This window comes from Ixodes scapularis, unplaced genomic scaffold (genome assembly GCF_016920785.2).
Source record: "Ixodes scapularis isolate PalLabHiFi unplaced genomic scaffold, ASM1692078v2 PGA_scaffold12__126_contigs__length_90152505, whole genome shotgun sequence".
Lineage (NCBI taxonomy): Eukaryota > Metazoa > Arthropoda > Arachnida > Ixodida > Ixodidae > Ixodes > Ixodes scapularis.
Window position 1 is genome coordinate 16,685,127 of NW_024609838.1, and position 22,130 is coordinate 16,707,256.

The 22,130-nt window shown below is 46.2% G+C and overlaps 1 protein-coding gene and 1 long non-coding RNA gene across 3 annotated transcripts; one reads left to right on the forward strand and one right to left on the reverse strand.

The window, feature by feature from the left end:
- Positions 1-224: 224 nt before the first annotated feature.
- LOC115323225 lies at positions 225-4,601 on the reverse strand. Its single transcript, XR_003919124.4, has 3 exons — positions 4,513-4,601; positions 3,275-3,438; positions 225-3,032 (listed from the first exon to the last, which is right to left on the reverse strand). It is a non-coding gene; the product is annotated as an uncharacterized LOC115323225 (long non-coding RNA).
- A 20-nt stretch (positions 4,602-4,621) lies between these two features.
- Positions 4,622-21,576, forward strand: LOC120845802 (probable ATP-dependent RNA helicase DDX52). Of its 2 annotated transcripts, XM_040217352.3 has the most exons (12): positions 4,622-4,988; positions 5,074-5,155; positions 5,241-5,302; positions 5,433-5,639; positions 6,458-6,538; positions 7,127-7,334; positions 10,506-10,572; positions 11,226-11,438; positions 14,220-14,310; positions 15,169-15,445; positions 19,330-19,477; positions 21,219-21,576. In XM_040217352.3, exons 1-12 carry the CDS (start codon positions 4,902-4,904, stop codon positions 21,343-21,345), a joined length of 1,650 nt encoding a protein of 549 aa, XP_040073286.2. In that variant the 5' UTR covers positions 4,622-4,901; the 3' UTR covers positions 21,346-21,576. The 2 variants fall into 2 exon arrangements, with proteins under 2 accessions (XP_040073286.2, XP_042145376.1); XM_042289442.1 differs by having other exon boundaries at positions 4,762-4,988; positions 5,074-5,302.
- The last annotated feature ends 554 nt before the right edge of the window (positions 21,577-22,130 follow it).

Genomic DNA, 22,130 nt, shown 5'->3' on the forward strand with positions numbered 1-22,130 from the left:
ATTGTGACAGCACCCCAACTGCTGCGGAATGCCAATAGAGGTGCAGAATTAGAGTTCCTTGACATTTCCATAAAACAAATTTTAAAAGGTGACTAGGAAAAAAAAAGTGCGGAAACGGCTTGACTAGCCCTTAGCCACCCAAACCAGCAATCGTGAAGCAGGTACCGAAGTAAATCCAAAGCAAATAAACTACCGCACGAAAAAAACTAAAGCATTGGCAGAATGAAACCCACACGATCAATGCTTGAAATACTAACAAAAGAAACCGGCTCAAAAAACATGCATTTATTGTAGGCAATTTAGTTTGATCAGTTCCCGTAAGACGCAATCTCTTGTCAACACTGCTGATTAAGAGTAGTTGACGAAGTTTAAGCTGTAGTTTGCTCTTGAAAATGGCACTTCCCAAGGGGTGTTGGATACATATGTTTTTGGTCATGTGTAATTATCCTGAGACAGGGGTAGGAAGGAAACATCAAAATGTAGAAGGGACAGAAAATAGACAAGACAACATCTCGAACTGTGCTAACTCGTTTATTTAGTTCATCTCCTTATACAGTGCAGCGATATTCAATTCAGATGTTTTTTTTCACTTTACACGAGCTTACTGGCACTAGTAGGACTCAAGGATACTCGCACGCAACGCCACTGGCCAAGAAACTCCTTTGCTGCCGTGTAATTTCAAGGACAAAAGCGATCATTTTCATTCAATCTCTCCTTTGCAAAATTTGATGACGTAATGTGGGGGCAGTACACCCCAATGACGATATTTGAATGCGGTTCATAGATTGGACCCCAGCATTGCGTGGGCACTCGATTTTGGCTCGTGAAAATTACTAGCTCGAGAAGCATTCGGGTAGTGGCCCGTGTCCAATCGCTGCAATGACGACAATATCCGAGCCCTAACAATGTCAGGAACTCGGCACATGTCCTGTGCTTCGCCAACCCCAGCGCGTGGCTGTGATCAACATTGGCGGCATTTAATCGGCTCCATATCACGTGGTCGCTTGTTCTGGCTGCGAGTTGAGGGGGTGAACGCTGCTCGTTTTTCTTTAATTTTTTCTGGAGCTTCTATTGTGTGGGGTGAAAAACGAATGCTTGTTTCATAAGTCATTAACGTCAGGGATCCATTCTAAGCGGTATTTGCGCAAAGTGCAAAAATGGTTGCATCGCCCCTTTAAAGGCCGACGTACCAACCTCGGTTTTCTGCAGGGAAGATAATCCTGTTAGCGCTCCCCTCTCCTAATCTGCGAGGAAAGCCAAGTTGGGCAAGCTTAAAAGTGGAGAGGATATAGGAAAGGAGGGGGCAGGCAAAAATGGAAAGCGCGAAGTGTACGTCGGCCTTTAAGGTCATATGATCACAAACACAAAGAAAGGATGAAGTCTATACAGCCCAAATGCCAGTCTCCATCACACGATGTAAGAATGGGAAGAACCTTACAGGACGACGGGCTAAGGCAACACCCATCCTCGTTCAAACTGGAAAAAAAGGATCATTCTCCCCTTCCATTCTACACACTTCTGATACAAAAAGCACACCCTGCACCTAATAACCTTCCCCAGCCCCCCCCTCCCCCCCCCCTTTTTTTTTAAATGGATAAAAATTAAGAAAAACCGAACCGGCTGTCGGGAAACAAAATAAATTTCTATGTTTTGATGTTTCCTTTCTAGCCGTCGGGTTAATTCAGCATGGTTAATATTCACCATCCCTTGCACTATTTTCTGTTCCTGGTGTTAATTTTGCTACGTTTTCAAGGTGACATTGGGGTAGTTAGTTTCTACTATATTTTGCACAAAAACCATATTTGTACACCACGATTTGGAGACTGACATTAATTACAAAGGTTTTGGCCGAGCTTCACACCCAGAAGTGAAAGTTGGGCAGGCAATTGTTTGTATTCGGTATTCTGTGTCAAAGTTGTGGGAAAAGAAGCCCAGAATATTTGTCCCTGGATACCTTTACTCAACTCTTGCACAGGATGGCCTGTGGCAGGCAATAAAATCTGGACAACCTCCAATGACATAGCCGTGTCATAGCTTCTCGGCATTGACCACAATCCCAACTGGCAACATGTGCCACAACCAAGGTCCCCAATATCCATTCATCCATCCATGCATCCCTTTGCTATATGTTTCCATGTCGTCTTCGACTGATAGGTACAGAGTAAATTTTGGGGGGGTTTTGTGCAAAACCAAAGGGTGTTGCAATGTCCCAGCAGATGACTGTGGGTCAATTTCGGTTAGCCTGGGATCTTTTAACATGTAACCGAAATTTCAGCTTCACGGGGGCTTCTCTACAATAAGCTTCCGTCTGATTGCAGGCATCTTGGCGAGATCAAAACCCACCAACTGGGGAGCCGTAGGCCGGTGCTTTGCCTCGGATCTGTCGAAGCAGCCTACCTGGCATACCTTCAGCTTTAAATGTCTTCTTTCAAGATGGTGCTGTGAAGCACGGACTTCTGTTTCACTGCTTGTTGTTTTAAGAGTTGAAGGCACTGAAGAAAAGGGATGGGAACTTGCATTCAGGGACTTAACATTAACAAGGAAAGCACTCTGCTAGCATTTGATGTTGTGCAAAGGCAAAACCATAGCTACATTCTTTCGACAGCTTGGCTACGGTGGCTTTGTTGGGCAGTGAACCTTTTCGTCCTGGCCTCGGGCGCAATCTTCTTCGTAAACTTTTTTGACGATGTCCATGGCGAGCCGTTCCAACGACACCTTCTTCTTTACGTTGCGGTCGTCTGGATCACTGCCGCACACAAAGATCCCGGGATCTAGTGTGGGACAGTCCGGGCTTTGATATGTCTCCGGCGCATCACTCTGTTGCTCGTTGGCGACCAATCGCCGGACGCCGGCCTTCCAATCCCCGAAAACTTGGCATTCCTGATCAAGCTGGCTCAGGATTTCGTCCAACGTGTTACCAACTACTTCATCCATTTCCTTGACGATTTGCCGGCGGACCTTGGCACATGATCCATAGAGAGGCAGGTCCACATCCTTGACAGAAGTGAAGCGAGTCACTTCGAGGCACTCATCTAGAAACAAATGCAGTCATTAGCAAAGCTTTCAGACACTTGGTGACTCAGTCTATAAAGTATCCCTTCAAAACTTTGATTCCCAAACATGCCGGAACTTTAGTTTGATATGGTTTTATAGTGGAAAGAACCAGTCAGTCACGCTGGGACACATAGAAAAGAAATGCCCAGGAAGGTAACAGCAATGATAATAGTCGTGATGAGATGCTGCAAAAGGGAGGGGGGGGGGGGGGGTATTATACCTTGACTACCATCGTGGAGCGGTGTGATGACTCCATAAAATATGTAGACTTGGTTCTTTACGATGTCCAAGCTCGAAATTTGAGGCGGAAGCTTGATGTGGCGCGCCACGCATTCGTGGTCTTCAATGATGGCTGCGTTGGCTTCATCGTCCAAACTGGTGACTCTAGTAGGGATGGAGAGATCTCTTATTATAGTATTATCATTACATTACTACTATTGTGACTGAGAGAATTAGAGCACGTGCTCGTTGCCTTCCTCGGTGCTTTCGGTTTGTTTATTCGCGCAAACATGAAAGATCAAAGAGGCTCGGAGTAAGGTACACGTAGCAGAGCACGTTGAATGGAGTACAGTTCACACGGAAAGAATAAAAACACAAAATATACGAGGAACAGACACACACAGCTCTTTCAACGAGCAGCAACATTTAAATGATGCCCATTACACTATGATGAACCACTTTGTTCACAGAGAAACTTAAGTGAAGACGAAAATACTAGAAGATACTAAAAACGATAAAAGTAAAGATAGCTGATTTAACTTACTGAAAAGGAAGAAGAAACTGGAAAAGATGTTTTCTATGACAACTCCGGCGCTAAGAAATCCATCTCTGATGTCGATAACGACTGCGAGGGCTCGAAAACATTGCCTGTGGCAGTTTTGATCTTAAATGCTTCCATTATTTCTCGGCCATACTTGTCCTTGTGTGAGCCTAGCACGGTAGTGTTTTCATAGCTAGGAGAGCAATCTTGGCAAGTACGGGCATGGACAACAATCGGATGGTAGGAGTCGGATGACGCCTTGTTGACTTCGAGAAAGTGTTCCCTAAGGCGAACGTCCAGGCATCGTCCCGTCTGGCTACAGTCTGGCCGATGCATTGGCTGCCACAACTGAGCGGAATGGAATAAACTGGCTCCTCTTGGCATTTGACGTATTTGTTGACGTGTTTGATGGTGCATTCTGGTGGATGACTTTCGTTATTCACCCTTTGGCACGTTTTGTTTTAGCTTCATCCGACATGTGAATACCACCTTCGTGTCGAAGCGGGCAGCGAGACTCGTGGAAAGAACTGTGTGTGTCTGTACTTCGTATATTTTCTGTGTTTTTATTCTTTCCGTGTGAACAGGCTCGTTGTTGCCATCGTGTTGCTGGCACCGGTGACACTGAACAGTGGTCGGCGGCGTTTACAAGTCTTGTAAAATTAGCCGTCTAACAATTAATCATAACACAGCTGACTTACCTCCCAACGACTGTGAAGCTTTCTCCCAGCTTGTGAAGCTTCGACGATTTTACTTAAAAATGGCGCGCGTTCATTCGCCACCAGAGGCGCCGTGGTCGCTACGTGCGTTCGTTTATTCATTCCTTTCAAAACTGTCAAAGAGTAACTCTTTTCTACTTCTGTTGCTTCTGTCACTTATGTCGAAGTATTGTCGAAGAGAGATCAGTGGTCGAAGTCGACCGTTGTGACGTAACCGTAAATTTCGGTTGGTCTCGAGTGAGTTATTTAAACTCTTGTGATTATGCCGGCGAACGGGAACACGCGGTGGTGAGCGGTAAGCACCGAATGGCCATGTGTTCTTGATTTCTAGCGTTAACTTTCACAATCTTGTTCGTGTCATCTGAGTTAGCATGAACACGTCCGATTTCTTCAAGAAGCTCTGCGTCGGTGTCAATTTCAACGTGTCCAAGTTTCGACCCGATGCAGAGAGGTTTAAGGTTAGCTGTTGCTTTTCTTGGGAAAGCGTACAGTGTTGGTCAAATCCGTCGTATGTTTGGTTCTATCAGTAACTTTTACTCGCAGCTGGTTAAAAAAACCGAAGATAAGAGTTCCGAACCTCGCGATGGATCTCCTGACTCCTCGAAGGATCATGCGAACGGACCTGGTAAGCGATCTCGCTGCAACTGTGTCAATTCTACCGTCGTGGGTGGCTGTTCCTCCCATTTATTTTCGTTGGTTTTCTCGAGCAGGTGTTTCCAAATCAGGGGTGAAGCGCAAAAAACCTGGGTTCGCCGACATCAACGCGAACGAGGTAAGCAAACAAAACTGACACGAGACATTCCTTTCATAACATCGCAGCAGTCTCTGGTTCGATCGACTGCAACGACACTTTTGATCGCTCACCGTGTTAATTAGTAAACATTTTGCCCATGACCAACTAGACAACGTCTAACCAGGCGAACCCGACGAGAGCATGCAAGCGACAACGAATCAGGGCAAAGGGCACAGACGTCCCGGAGCTGCTGTCGTCCTTCGAGGAGCTGGCTCCACGTTACAAGCTGTCGCAGACGCTGTTGAGGAACATTGCTTCGCTAGGATACAAGGAACCAACGGCCGTGCAGCGTCAAGCCATTCCCGCCATGCTTGAGGTAGTCTGCATGCTCCTGATTTTTTTGTTTTTTTGTTTTTGTTACACAGTTGTTGGGTTTTTATAGTCGAAGAGGGGATGAAGACTGCAGGGAGGTCTTTCAGTTGTTCTGCAATCGGCACTAACTTCCTGCCTTCGGTAATACTTTGGCGTCTCAGGAGCTTCGTACGTGCATGCGCAGTTGAAGCCCTACAGAAAGCAACGAGCAGGTGCTGGAGGTGTCGTAAGAAAAGGCTTAGGCATTTCTTGTCCCGTGAGCAGTCTCGCAAAAGATAGCATGTCTAGTGCTAAAGCATTGCAATGTTAGAAGCAGCCCTGATTGCTTCAAAGAACTATTCGTCATTCCGTTTGAGCCACGTTTCTTGATTATATTGATCAGGTGGCTATAAGAGTATCATGAAATGGTGTAGTCCAATGTATCCCTGCCTTGATAAAAGGACAAATATGACTCTGCAGTTCATTTGATTTCTCCCTTGTTATCCAATCATTCTGAAAGATGGTTCAGACATTTGCATTTGGTGTGACTAACAGTTCTACAAGTTCCTACGACTGCTTGTGGCGAGATGATCGCTATTGCAACCAAAGTCCGCGTGACATGTCATAGTGGAGTGCAAGGAGTTGCAATGGAGTGGGTCACACTCAAGTCCGGATGTCTGAACTGGCCTTTGTGTCAATGCTTTAGAATTGGCAGCCTTTGTACTTAATGAGAATACAAAATAGATGTGGGTAAGTCTGTCCAAGATGTAGTACTTGCTTTTTAATTCTCCTTATGAGGCGGTCAGTACCACTCATGCCGTCACAATGTGGCTTGCCCCACAGCGAAGAGAGCTACTCTGCTGCGCGCCAACCGGTTCCGGCAAGACAGCTGCATTTCTTGTTCCCATCATCGGACAACTGCAGGTCAGTCGCCATGGTTGGAAGATTTTGGCTTGCCATCTCGGGCTAGCATTCTGCTCTTTACCCAACTATACTGCAAAATTTCCCTTGAATGAACCACACTCTAGCAAAGACTTTATAGTAAAAGAGAATTCTTTGAAGAAACTGTTTGCGGCATGTCTATTCCTTATACGTGAATTAGTAGCGCGAATTTCCCCATTTTTTGTGCAACAAGCATTTCAAAGTGAAAATCATTTCGAGATCTAATTGTGTTTTCTCAAGTGCCTGTTGAACAAACCAACACGAAAATCAATTGCATAAAACGCCCTGTTCTAAAATCCCCTATTTTTTATTTTTGTTTTCAACATAAACAGGTATAAATGGTTCAGTGCACAATACATCAGAACTGTCAACTACCATACTTACAATGGAACTCTGAAGGTCTTTCCCTTTTCCAGTTACTTGTGGGAAAAAAAGAGTTGAATCCATAGTGCTCATTAAATTAGCATCTTAAGTTCCCGTCTCGGCGTCGCTTGTTTTGTCTCTTTCATTTGCTTGTCCGTTTAGCGTTGGTTCTGTTGCGACATTTGGCACTTTCCTTTTCGACTGCAGCGACAACAGTCTGGCAAGACCAAAGGCGACGGCCAGAGCGCGGGCGGCGGCGGCTTCCGTGCCCTGGTGCTGTCCCCGACGCGGGAGCTGGCACGCCAGACGTACCGCGAGTGCCTGCAGCTGGTGCGGGACACGGGGCTGAAAGTCTACCTGCTCAGCAAGCTGGCCTCCGCGCGCACACGCTTGGCGTCGGCTCAGCACAAGCTCGGTACATACACTCACGCGTAGAGCCACAAAGTCGGCTTCGCTTCTGTGTAACGACAGTTCAGCCATCTTAATGGTTAAAGTCCTTGTTGCCAGTTATCTGGAGCTGTATCGTAACTACTATTGCCAATTGCACCCGCTGTGCACTAGGCATCAAAATGGCGACGTCCAGAAGAAGATTGTTGAACGGAGTGGCGATGCCTGTAAGCATGGCTTGCGCAGAGGTATCGGTAGCCAAGCGCATTAGCGCGGCTCAGGGCACAGGGAGCAAGAGCTTGCACTGCTCCACATGCTCCCAAGGAGTTGCTGCCGGTATTATTTCCGGACGGGCGTCGTACCGGCGTGCACGCTCATGTTATCATTACCGAAAAATGCAGCGTTGAGAAGTGCTTTAAGTACATTGTACTTAAAGGACTGCTTCAAGTAGATTTAGAATAACTTTACTTGAAATACACTGACCGAGTATGTACTTCCTCTTTGCCTGAAGTATCAGTTCTGGTACCTTCCCAGGAATGTACAACTCTTGATGTCAAAGTATGTTCCCCAGATTTGGTCTCGTTGAGTTTGTTTCGCAAAATGATGCTTCGTCAGCTCTGAAGAAATACTGGAAGGGCTAGTCTAAGAGTTGACCAACCAATTACAAAAAACGGTGTATCATCATGTGAAAGCGTACTATCTTCTTTTGAGACGTCATTTGGTCATCGCTCCAAGTGAAGTAATAGCGGCTATGAGACCAATACATATAAGTGCCTTATGAGTGCATTAAATGTAGTTTGTCGACGAGAGTAAAACATTTCCGGCCACTTGACTTTATTCAGTATTCGCCGCCATTTCCAAACATAACTGATGCACCCTTGATTACACCTGGGGCAATGCATACCAGTTAGGAAACACCGCAGGAATGAAAGGGCATCATCAAAGATTGTGTTGTACTTGTACTTTTCTTGGAAAGTTCATTGTATTTATGGCAGGTTTTAATTCAGGTACATTGCACCCAGTGTACTTACTGCTTTATTTGAAGTATGTAACCTCTCATTTCCCTTATACTTTACTTCAAGTATTTGTTAAATGTGCTTTATCTAACACTAGGCAAATGCATGTGGGACACCCCACTGTTCATACTGCACTGGTTCAATTTCTCATCCGAAGCATTAACCAGTGTACCTCGAAGGCTGATCTAGGTCACACTGTTGGGCAACGAAGCACTTGTTGAGGTACCGGCAGTTTCGTGGCGGCATTGAGCGTCGGCGACGTTCTGCGTCTTTGAACTGGCAGTTGGAACCTCGTTTTGCACATGGCTGTCTAGCAAATTATAAGGTGTTAGGTTGTATCAAAACCGGCAAAGATTTTTTTTTTTTTTTTTTAGCTACTTAAACTAAGCATATTTTTGGAATTTGGAGGTGTGCTTTTTGTTATCTCTACATTCGAAACAGCCATTGAGAAAACGGCAAATACAGTCTAACCTCATTATATTGAACAGTGCGAGGGCCGTGAAATAGTTCGATATATTCCAAATTCGATGTACAAAATCACACAAAAAAAAGCGTTAAAGTACAGCGCGATTTCATCCCCAAAAAGGCTAGCGGCAAAAATGACTACTCGTGTGAAGTGTTAAGGTGAACTCTTCATACCGGCGAAAAAAACTACCGCGGCGTAGATTGCTTCATGGAGTTGACCGCTAGCCTAATTACGGCCCACTCCACTGTCTTCAAGCAGTCCACCAGCACCAGACCACTACCGTCGATTGCACTGCAGTAGCGGCGTAAAAGCGAGACCGTCTTCCCGACAATGTCGTAACAGGCTGTGAAACGTTGTAGCCACCCGCTACTTGCGGCGACGTTTTGTGCTTGGTGGATGAATGCGAAGTTCTTTGCTTTCTGTTGAGGCGTCAGACCCGACGCCGTAACATTCCGAGCCCTTGCGTCCCCTATGTGAAGTGATCTTTTCACCATTTTGAAGGCTGGTGTCAGAACACAGCGTGCGCCCGAGTGCTTGCTTCGTTCAGCCTTCGATTTGATGTCGCTTTTCGTCTTCAGCAGCGTGCTCAAAGTGCTTCGCGGTATGTTGTACGCTTCGGCAATGCTGGACTTCTTTGCTCCTTTTTCAACGCGGCGGATGATTTCAAGCTTCGTCACAAACGTCAGCGACGTATGTTTCTTTACGTTTGTTGCCATCAGCACTCCACATGCGTTTGACGGAACATCAGAAGAAGGAACTCGGAGGAACGATACTGCGGAGGCCACGCGCAGGGCATGAAAAGAGCGATGCTGGCTATACAATTGAACTGACTGAGCCCGTATGCCGCCGAATCTGGATGGCGTTCCCGGCACCATAGGCATAAAGCTTTATGCGGGCATGCTCTTGAATAAAAGTCGCAAACGCCTGCTGTGCCACCGCTATCCTACGATGTGTTGCGGAAAAGCCCGCCGTACCCTCCGATGTGCTGCGGGAGAGCCTGCCGCCTGTCTCCGGAGCGCGGCTTTCCGGCGCTGCAAAGTTCGATGTATTCATTTTTTAACCGACCGAGTTTGTTATAAAAAAATTTAAAATGCATGTAATTCTTATGATAGTTCGACAACGATTCAATATAAGCAATAATTCTATATATCCGTGTTCTATATAATGACGTTTGACTTTAAAAGTGATGCCAAAACCAGCGTTAAAATTTTCCTGCTCTTTCCAGTGGGGTGATGGGACACGCTGTATAACTTGCAAGTCAAGCAGACAGTCTAAAATATAGTATATGCATGCCACTTTTTTCTCTTTCTTTTTTGTTTAGCTGGCATGAGCTTTTTTAACATTCATTTTGCACCACCAGACTTCTCGTAAACCGTCGTGAACAAGCTTTACTGCCCCCGTATTACACATTTGACATCACATTTATTGTGTTACCATTGGAGCCTCTTGGTCTTTTAGAACAAATTTCAATCTTCAGTAACCTTAAAAAAAAAAACAAAAAAACGTAATTGTGGCTTGTATTTTGAGTTACTAGTTCAGACATTTCTATTCATGCGTTGGACCAATTTCGAGGCATTTCTATTCATGCGTCGGACCAATTTCGAGGCAAATAGGCGACCGCCAAAACTTGCTGTAGCTCCCGTTTAAACTAGCGAAAGCTTCATGGAAATTGTTGGAAAATTTTGTTCTTGACACCACATCCTCTTTCTTTTTACAGACATCCTGGTGTGCACACCCAATCGCTTGCTGTGTCTTATCCGCGGTGGCATCTTGGAGCTAAACAGGTCGGTAGCTGGGAATAATGCATCCGTGATTTGACTCGACAGGGTTGTTGCCTAACTGAAGCTAGGCGCTCGATTCTCACGTTCAGATTCGGTATTGATATTGATGGTGATACTATATTTATTCTAGCTCAGGAGGGCCGCGGTGCCAAAGAAAGGCCTGGGGCACCGCGTCTAATGATGATGCAGTGGTATCTTATGGTGCTGAATATGTTTAAATGGAGCTTGTGGGCGAGGGTGGCGAGATGATGATGATGGGATGGTAAAGAGGGTGAAGAGTTTTAGGCATAGCAGCGGTCTTCGGGACGGTGGCTCTCGCGGGGCCGCCATGGGCTGGTGACTTCTAGCAGGCTGGTCTCGAGCGCATTAGACGCGAGCGCTTCGTCGTCATTCGAAGTGTACTCGAATAGAAACGCATTCCGCACGAGTGCTGTGTAAGTGCTCGGTGCGAACTTGGAACCAATCACGGGCTTCATGCCAGCAGCGATGAGACCAACTAATACCGGCTGCACGAAATCTCTGAATCGTTTCATCATCCCATTCCGCACGGGCGGGAGGGGAAGGTAAACGCACCGGCAGAAGACACGTTTTGGGCACGGTGGCCTCATTGACGCTTTCGCCGACTCAGTCGCCGCGTTTGTCGTCCCGCGACGCAGGGTGGAGTGGCTGGTACTGGACGAATCGGACAAGCTGTTCGAGGCGGCCGGCGGTGCTCGCGGTTTCCGGGAGCAGTTGGCACGCGTGTGCCAAGCATGCAGCGGGAGTCCCCGGCTGCGCAGAGCCCTCTTCAGTGCCACGGCGACCCGCCAGGTGGAGGACTGGTGTCGGCTTCACCTCGACGCTCTGCTTACGCTCACTGTCGGCATACGGTGAGTTGGAGTTGTACTAGAGGCACCCCCAATCTTCATTCACCTGCCAGTGGCTGTGGGGTGCTGCCATCTTTCTGCACGCGGCCTCGCGGTCCTTGCTGGCAGAGTGCCGATGCCCCATTCGTTTTGTGCCGTTGTTGCATAGTGTAGTACACCAATAAGTTGGTTGTTATGCATGGAGCACAAACAGCACCTGATTGTTATGTACAGTGTACCTTTTTGTGTATGTATGTGCCCCCCCCCACACACACACTTTAATGCCTCTTGAGGTGATGTAGGTGTTGTAAGTAATTAATGTAGAACACTGATAACTGGTGGGATGTTATCACTTTTGAAGCCGATCGGCAAGCAGAAAGGTAAAGCCCCATCTCCTTTATTTATTTTTCACCGTTCCTCCTGCAAGAGGAGGCAGAGGCCTGCAATTCTTTCCTGCTTGCCATTTTCGAGCTCATACAATGCCTTCCCGTTTGAAGTACTGTTGAGACCAGTTATAACAAAGTTGGTTATAATGAAATAGCAGCTACAGCGAAGGGATCACTATTTCCCATTCCCATTTGCACTTTTTCAATGCATTTGTGTCTGTTTTTAGCAAAGAAAATTGAGCAGCTCCCGTGGATGTAGCAAAAGAATATTCGTAAGATCTAAAAAAAATTTAAATTTTTTAAAGTTTTAGTTTGCCGCACTCTTCCGCCGCGTTCGACCAGCCACCTAGAACAGGCCGCAGACGATGTTGCGAAAGCCGCCGGCGGCAGCCTCTGCATCTTCGTCTGCTCCCCGCTCCTTATCTGGGAAGCAACTTTTCCGCGTTGCACGCCTAGGATCCGTCGTGGCATGCCGATACGGGCACTAGGAGTGCTAGCGACAACATGCTGATGAAGACAACAAAAAGAACCGAGATTTAAAAGAGGTAGCATTTGCAATTTAATGGCAGATGCCTCCTGGACAGATTAGCGCAAGCGCACCTGCATTTGGTTTTTGCGTCACCAGTGTGGTGAGGAAACTGGGCGGTGAGGCGAACACTTTTTGCAGAAGGTGAACGCTTTTGAGTTTTGACTCCTTGCAGGCTGCAGCTCGTATTGCAAACGCAGCCCAGAAACTATGTAACCCTGATTGAGCACTTGCTCCCTCTCTTAAATCTAGGCTCTCTATACCGACGAAACATGAAACTACGCACAAACTTGAGCGCGAACTTGGTTTCGTGTGCGCTATTTTGTTTGCTTCGTGTTCCATGTCAGCGTCGCTGGTCGGTGTGTTCGCTCTTGCGCAAAAGACTAACTTCGCTAAAGCACCGATTCGGCGAATCATCGCCACTCAACGATGGAGAGTCCCAGCACTGCCGGCACCTTGACAAGGAAGACGAAGACAATCTTCTTAAAACAAAAGCGCGCCACCTCAATGAAGTGCGCATAAGTCCGTACTTAGCTCGCAAGATCTTTCTCGATTGGAGCTTCTCGCAGTTGGCGAGAAAAAGGCTCCGATTTGGCAGAGAGTGCGTGAAGGGAAGTGTTGACCGCTTTCTGCAGGCACGGTAAACATGTGCCCATGACAACCCGTGTCTTTTTTTTTTTTTCCGTGTTAATTTTATGGAGTTCAGATATAACGAAGTGATTTCCGGTTCCCAATGACTTTGTTATAACCGGTCTTGACAGCAACAATTAATAGCTTCGTTGCTCAGGTGCGACTTTGACTACACCGTAACTTAAAAGATTTAGGGAGGGCTAACCCAGAGGTCTCGTAGCACTTGTGCAGGAAAGATGTTAAAAGGCAAAGAGAGAGAGAGGGGGGAAATTAATGCAAGGTAGAAAATCATTTGCGCAGGACCCGCAGCGACTGCTTGAGTAATTTCATGGCTACATCATACTCGGCTTAAATTTCATAACATAGTGTGTTGGATCTTGAAGATGGAACTCACTGTCAAGGAGGGTTCGGACAAAAGTTGCTCGGAGGGATATAGCCTGCTTTATCTCATAAGAGACCATCTTTACACATTGGTGGTAAACTGCCTGCGGACTCTTTTTTTTTTCTTCTTTTGTTCCTTAGGCCGTTTTAATCATCACTGAGTCACTGTCCCTTTTAAAGGGCCCATGAAACGATTTTTCGGTTGGGATAAATAATTTCAGATTGGGATTTTGCTAATAGCACATCGTTCCATGGGCCAAAAGAAAAAAGGTAGAGAGTCAAAAGCCTGACTTTCAGTGCAAAAATTTTAAAACACAGCGGACTATTTTGTACCTCCTCCCCTTCGTAAGCTCTCTGCCTTTTCACTGTGATACATCCGCAGTCCCACAGGCGCGTCATTGGGTCCAAACTGACGTCACACGAGACCGGACCTCACTGATTCCCTTCACCGCTAAGCTGACATTGTGGTCGAAGCTACGCGCTTGCCGGACCAATCAGCCGCCTCCCTTTCATCACCTGACCTCATTCTCTGCAGCCACATTTGCCACGCTCACGTGGCAAGTGTGGCTGGCCCAACGAGCACGTAGCTTCCACAGCAGTGTCAGCATCGGGGTGAACGGGCTGGGGAAAGCAACTTTCGTCTGAATTTTCAGCGACGGGCTAATCTTCTAGGGGGACAATGGCTCTGTCCGGGTACACAATCCAGATTCCGAGCGAGAGGGGCTTCCCTTCTTTTCGTCTTTTTGAACTGTTTGGTGAAATGCGCGATTCATGAGTTCAAGAGGAAAGCTAAACAAGAAAAAGTTGGAAAAGCGTTTCATGACCCCTTTAAGCTTCTAGTTTTCGTGCTTTCGTACAAGCCGCAGTTTGTTGCTTCTACAGGAATGCCGCCGCAGATCTGGTCGACCAGGAACTCCAATTCGTGGGCAGCGAGTCTGGGAAGCTGCCGGCGTTGCGAGCACTGGTCAAGCAGGTAACCTTCATTGCCAACACTGCTTTCAATTTTAGTCGAAACGAAATACTGCAAAACAAGCTTGCCTTTTTTGTTTTAACCATATTAAAGTACTCTCGGGCTTTCATTGCTCCCCCGTGTTTAATGGGGATGCTTTGGTGACCAAGCGTGTTAGCTCATCGCAGCTTGGCAACACATGGAGCAGAGACTCGCGCTGCGGACACTATGCATCATGAGTTCAATTGCCACTTTGATATAGACGGAGATCGTACTTGTTTAGCACACTTGAGTGTATGATACACACTCAGAATCCCAGATCAGGAATCGTGCTGTCCTGGCTGAATCCCGCGTCTACTGCATAGACGTTGCACACTAAATTTGACCTACTTATGATTATGTTTGATTATTGAATAAAAATAGACTACCCTACTTTCCTTTAATAGTTTGTTTTTCACTAGTGACCGTGCAGAAATTCAATTTTATTATGTCTATAAGTTTAAGTTACATTTCTATGAATTTTTGCGAGTCCATAAGTTAGAGCGAGTTTGAGTACATAAGTATGAGTGGGTGAGAGTTTCTACAAGTCTGAGTGAGTGAGAGAGTTTGAGGGAGCGAGTTTTTATGAGTCTGGGTGAGAGTGAATTCGAGCAAGCTTGAGTACATAAGTTTGAGTTCATGACTTTGAGGGAGTTTAAATCCATAACTTTCAGTGAGAGGGTTTCTATGTGTAAAGTTGAGCGAGTTTGAGTACAAAAGTTTGAATGGGTAAGTTTCTATGAGTTTGAGTACTAAAGTTTCAATGGGCGAGTTTCTACAAGTTTGACCGAGGTTGAGCTCGGGTTCAAGAGTTTGAGCTCGATGTCCTCCTCACCCTTGCAGGGCCAGTTGCAGCCCCCAGTCCTAGTCTTTGTCCAAAGCAAGCAGCGGGCCAAGGAGCTCTTTGCGGAGCTGGTGTATGACGGCATCAACGTCGACGCCATCCACTCGGAGCGGCCGCAGCTGCAGCGGGACCGGGTGGTCCAGGGGTTCCGGGCAGGCCACATCTGGGTGCTCATCTGCACCGAACTCCTGGCCAGGGGCCTCGACTTCCAAGGGGTCGGCCTGGTGCTCAACTACGACCTGCCGCCCTCCGTCGTGTCCTACGTGCATCGCGTCGGTGAGTGAGCCACCTTCTCCAGAGCAAGCTTGCTCACATCTCCCACAGGTGGTGTCGGAAGTGATTTATTGTGTTCTAGCATACCTAGGTTTAGGTGGTTTCAAACTACTCAGTTGGACTTGCGTGGTTTAGGGGCCATGTTTGCAATACAACATGCATGGAGGAGACAAAAGCGTTCAGCGTCTCCAAGCTTTTCACTGCTGGTCTGCCCGATATTCTTCTTGCCACGTGAAAACGCACAAGAAAGGGTGTCTGTCAACAGCCACTGGGGCTCATAGTTAAGCGATCTTGACAACAGTTTATTCGGTAAAGTTTTCAAAGTGTGGGAAGTAGTAGCTCGTATCTGGGATTAGGGACTAGGGATTGTAATATGTATGAGGCAAAGTGGGGGTGGTATTTTTTTCTTTTTTCGTTGTGTACGAAGTTTTAATAAACCATCAGTTTCAACTAAGTGCTTGTCTGTTGGGCATGTTTTCATTTTTGTCCCCTTTTCTTTTCTTTTTTTTGCGATTTTCATATAAAACATACATCCTGACAGTGCATGCATGCACACATGCATCCAATTTTTGCAGAAAGTGTCTGCCATTGAAGTGCAAGCTCTCTCCGTGGTTTGAGTTCATTTAAAGGGATACTTCAACGAAATTTGAAATATACTGTTGTGTTTAAAAATAGGTTGAATATGGTCCACAATATTCGTAAATGACAATCACACATTTGTATTTTGAACCTGGTGGCTGTATTTTTCGTTATAAACGGCCCACTCTGGCAAGCGCTCGGAAAGCAGTCAGCGGAGATCACGTGACATCTGCCACAGTCATGACGTAGTTAGTCTCGGGACGAGCAAAGCCGTGGCGAGGCTGACGTCGAGCTGATGTCGTAGTCATTCCAGCCACCGAAGCGGCTGCTTTTGGGCGAATTTTGAGTGGTAGGTTAATCTTCTATAATCTTGTAGAGGGACAATAACGACTTCTGGGACACGTAAAAGAGATTCCTGGAGAGAGGGGAGTTCCTCGTTCCCCCCTTCTCTCATGGTGGCCGGAGGTGAAACAGTTATCGTCACTACCTGTCAAGGTTCCCAGACGGGCATTACAAACAAGGCGTTAACAACATCCACCAGGTGCTCTTCGCTAATCGTTTAATTCATTTTAAATTTCTTTTTTGTGTCTTTTTTAACAGGTAATTGGTGTGTCCAATGTGATACTGCTCCTTTGAACACAGATAGACCAAAAATAAGCACTGAAATTTCGTTGTAGTATCTTTTTAAAGGGACACTGACAGGGTGTTTATACTCGCCAAGGTTTTTATTTGTACATGACATATATGAGCCCAACTACCCAGAAAACTATTCGCGGCTCGAAATTCATTTTCCTTCCGCCCGAAAACCGCCGATTGAGAATTGGCCAGTTTGAGTCACGCTCACTCTCTTCTCCGTGGTCACGAGCCATTTTCTGTAGTTTAGACACAACTACCAAATGTAATCAAAGTCGTTGGTCATCGAAGGCACGCACACAATATTAACCCTTTGCGGTCAGATACTCTGACCAACTTAATGGTCATTCCGGTCAGGAACTATTTTGGATGCATGGGCCCCAGAAAAGTAAAATTATTTCAGCGTACAAAGGCAACGTCTCACACTGAATGTAAGGACAGGAAAGTCCGGGAGATTGTTTGTGTACAAACTCCGGAACGAAATTTGTGGCGGAGTGGCTTTGCGGCCGCTGTCTTGCGCAGTCTTTTCATATTCATCACTACTTTCACTCAAATCACAGAGGTCGCCTCTCCATCATCTAATGGAGGGATATAGTCGTCCTCTTCACTGAAATCGTCGTCTCTTTCAATTGCATCACGCAGAGAGTTACATAAAACGAGCGTGACTGGAACGTGGCTATAACCATCGTGCCAGCGAAGTTGAAATTTGCGCGCTCCTCCGTTGCACAAAAAAAAATACAACATAAAACATGTCTTTTGTTTTTTTCTTTATGACTAGTCCTGCCCTCTATGAGAAGAAACTCGAACCCTTTCAAGAGTGATGTGATTGAAGTGTTTTCCAAGAGATGGCGCCACCAATCCAGCAAAAGGAGCGAAGGAGCATGTTCAAAAAGGACGCGGAAACACTTGTCGGGCGACGCCTGACACCTGACCGGAAGGGGTTTCTCCGATGTTGGGCCTGGCCCGACACATGACTGCAAAGGGTTAAGAATAGAAACGAAACATGATACCCATTTTTTGTGGCTTCTAAAAAGCTGCAAATATGTTGGTAGAAGACAAAAAAGCTGCACAGTTACGTGACTTCCGCCAACCCCCTTCTCCTCTATATTTCTTCTTCCTCCCCAGGGTTTCGAGCAGTTGCATTTTTATGCTTTATTAAAAATATATGTGACGCTGTAGCAAAATATTGACTGGGTAGTCGTCTGACACCATAATGAATCGCCTGGCAAAAAATAAAAAATAAGTTTTGGGATGTCAGTGTAAACGTTCAGCTTGAGATCCCAAGGTTGCGAGATTGATTCTGACGCATGCCAGTTTCAACTCAGTTGATTAATGCACTATGTACTAGCGTGGTTTAACAGGCTTGCTACCCTGCAGTTTCAGCTTAGTGATTGCATTGTACTGACCGTGTGGTTCCTGTGCAACAGAAATATAAGACGCCATGCCATAAGCTTTGTGTGGTGCTGCTGAATACTTTGTCTACATGAGCTTTCTACAGCTAAAATCCTTTCCAAGGATACATGTCTGTACCTGTCGCTCACTGCCATGCCGCATAAAACACTTGAGGTGAAGTATAGTGGCAAATTTCTGTTTTCTTGGAGGTTGCTTTCAGTTTGAAATAATTATAGTGTTATTAGAAATTTAATTTTCTTCAAAAATGAGGTTTGGTGCTGGGTTTTTCTTAGTGAAGCTTCAAGGCGTAGCTCTATTTTTGTAAAAAGTTAAGAATGCGTGGTTAAATATTTGAATGATGGATGCTGATGCAGATGACCGAATCGGCCCGATAGTCGGGTTTGATATTGCTATCGAAGGGTGGTGCAACATATCTTCGAAAGCAGACGGCACACGTGCAGTGATACGATTGCTGCGCCATTTGCACCAAACTGCACCAAAGTGGTTACCCTGCTACATCCTATCATAATGTGAGGAATTTGTGCCAACATTGCACTTAAACTTAATTTCACTTTAATTAATACTGAAGATATAATAGCTCAGGCCTCGCTACCCGGCCGAATCGTTATGATAGGGTTATTTGAATTTTCAGAACTTTTCTATATCGCCTCAAATAATGCACTATTCGATTGCATTTCTTGTCAAAGATTTATAGTACTCAGAAGTTTTGCAATAATTCTCATGTTTGTGGTCTATTCAGGCGGGTTAGTTAGCTTTGTTGAGTGCACTTCTCAGCGCGCACTGGTGTACTGCTGAGAAGTGGCAACCATAAAATAGGCATCGCGATTTCGCTTGTCGTGCTTTGCTGCAGTGCATCCACGTGCTAAGGGAAAAGCGCTCGCCCGGAGCGGTAGGTGGCACGATTTCTGAATAAAACTTTGGCTTGTATACACCATTCTGATGTACACAAATCCACAGACATGCATGGGCTTGTGTCTTTTGAAAGTGAGGAAAACACGTGCCATACGCACAAACTTTCAAGATGGCGCCTTCCTAAAGGTCTTTGTTGGAACGGTCTGGACAGTGGCGAAGGCAGGGGGCTCATTAGGGGGGTCTAAGCCACCCCCTGAAATGCCAAGGCGTAGTGTAGTAAACATAGATATTGCATTCTTTCATCTGGCCCCTCAGTTGAAATATTTATTTTTAATTTATTCGAGTATTTATTCTTATTTATGTATCCAATAGAGACCCAGTGCGCTGAGAGACCCCGATTTCTCCGACAGGGCGCACGGGACGGGCCGGCCACAGGGGCCGCGCCATCACCTTCTTCACCGAAGACGACGTCTTGGAAGGACGCCTCCGAAGCATTGTGCAGCTGCTGAGGGAATCTGGCCAGCCGCTGCCTGACTACTTACTTGGAAGCAAGCCAAAGTAAGCGGCGCTTTCTCCGTTGTTAGTTAGACTAACTAAGCCACTTCGTCTCTTACCGAGTAAAGTATTGCAAGCCAGCCTGATGCACGCAACGTATATACTGTAAAACACCGAGCAGGTGCCCACTTCTACTTTTGAAGCATTCTAAATATTGCCGCGTGCGAAGCCGAGGTGCGCCGGACATCACTTTATTAATTCCTTCTTTGTATTTCTAAAAGATTCGCATTTACTCTTAGCCCAAAAGTTTTGATGCTAGACCATTCTGGGAATGTTTGAGATACCGAGTGTACATAGTAGATAAAGAACCCAGCGTGGCCTCGCAAACCCACTTTCGCTCTCTGGTGTTGGCCAACCAACACACGCCGACGCCTCGATGATCGCTGCTGCCGCTTTTGACACTTGCTGCTGCTTTCTCGACGCTCATTCTTTCTTTTGTTTTCAGCACAAGTTCGCCGACTGAACCTTTATTTTCAGTTTTACGCTGGTCGAATCTTTTCCTTCCATGACAATATCAGCTAAGGACATATCAAGTGCCCACCTCAGCAAACTTCTCAGTCTACTCAGCTGACTGATGTGTTCCTCCACATCAGCTGCTTCTCTGAGAAGCTAGTGCAAAGTGGTGAAGCTTTACGTGAAAGCACCAGCACGAAGCAGGCTTGACAAGAGTATATTGCTGCGACTGCTTTGAAAATTGGGGGTTCCACCAGACCGCTCTACCGCTATTGCGGTCTATCGGACCGGACAAGGGCCCCTTCTACCATGTGCCCCTCCTGCTTTTCTGTTCTCAAACCTAACAAGCCCCCATCACCCTTTTTTTTTTCTTGTGATTATCTTCAACTTTTGGATGGGGGCTTGCTCTGTGTTTTATGGTAAAAGGGTTGATATTGTACTAACATGCACACAGATCTGAACTGCCAGTAGAAAGGTGTTAGCAGTAGGATTCCACTGCAATGTGCTCAGTTTTTATTAGTTTGAGTAACCGGTCTAGTTGGTCTTGCGCCGAGCAACGTTATAAGCTGGCCCGATATATATAACTTACACCTCAGGCAGATGTCAGCCCAACGTACACACTGACTGCATTGGCATGTAATGGAACTGGGTTTACTGGTGTTCCACTGAAAACAAACGCCGTGGAGTCCAGACCGATATCTATGTAGTACTGGTCCGGCATCAGTCAGTAACATTGCATCCCTCTTCTATGCTTCTGCCCTGTCACACAAAACATGTACTTGGTTTGTCTTTTCTTTTTGTTCCCTTACTCTGTTAGTAAGGTTTCCTACATATTGAAATACATATGATAAGTTGATAACTGTCATAAACACGTATACGTAGTCACATCTTGCGTATCTGACACAATGTAAACCAAATTTGTAGTCAACCAGACGCAAATGAGTACGACAGACTTATTCTGACTTGGTTAAGCAGTTTGTTGGAGTAATTTCCCTACACCCCCCCCCCCCCCCCCCCTTGTATTTCTGAACGCACCCCCTTTATTCTCAACGACTCCTCAATTCTCAATGCCCCCCCCCCCCCCCCCCCCCCTAAAAATTTAGACACCCCCCGTAATTTCAATTCGGGGAGACCCCGGCTTGCTGTTTGATTGATTTGGGCAGGGTTACGCGCAAAAGTGTCTTGCCGCTGTGCGCGGCAAGACACTTTTGCCCTCCGGCATGGGGTGTTTAATTTGCACCACTTTCGCCTGGCATTTTGTAAAACCTCGCCCTCGGTTTGTTGCTTGCAGGCGGCGGCAGAGGCAGAGTCAGCAGAGCGTAGCTCAGAGGGACCCCATCTCGGATGCCAGTCTGGAAAAACAGAAGAAGAGAAAACGTGCAAAACGAGCGCCGGGCAAACAGACTGCATCTCAATGAGCCCGCTCCCGTGATGTACCACGCCTGCTTCAATCATGGCAGCAGTGCCTCGCAAGACAAGTTCTGAGTTGACCTCACTGCCATTTGTGTTCTAAAGACTTGATCCTCTCGTCCATCTTGGTCAACGTGGAAGTGCTATGGAACTAAAACAAGTGGTGATGCTTTGGTGACTGTGTCTCCACTGTTATGTTTGTTGCACTTTATAAAAAAAAAGAAAAACAAGTGGCTGGAGCCTTTGTGATGTCGTTGCAGTCTGGAAGGTCGAGATAAGGTACTCTTTTTTGTGGCATGACGGAGGATATTTTCGTATGAGCACCTAACCTGCATTTCGAATTACCATAAAATCCCTAAACAGCCCGCCTAACATCAAGAGAAAATCAAGTGATAATGTGGAGTGGGCTAACTTTTGGTGTGCAATCAAGAAAAGTTTTAAAAAACTGCTAGTTTTAGGTTTTGTTCCTTCCAAGCTTGTTATGGTGGCGAGGGGCAACGAAGCAAAGGTGATTGTACCTTGCAGCCAGCAACGTTCGCTTATATCCCACCATAGATAACTAGCCGCATTTATGCCGAGGCTATCATTGATCCCAACACTACTATTACTAGGAGTGGGCTATCTGTTGGTGTTTAAAAAGCTATAGCAAATCTAGCCAAAAATAGGGGTGGGCTATTTTTCGGGGGTGGGGCATCTCTCAATATTTTACGGTAACTTAATGTTTAGTTTGAAGTCTTGTTTTGTTGCCACTCATCTACCTTTCTTTTATGTGGACGATTTTCACGTTTGATAT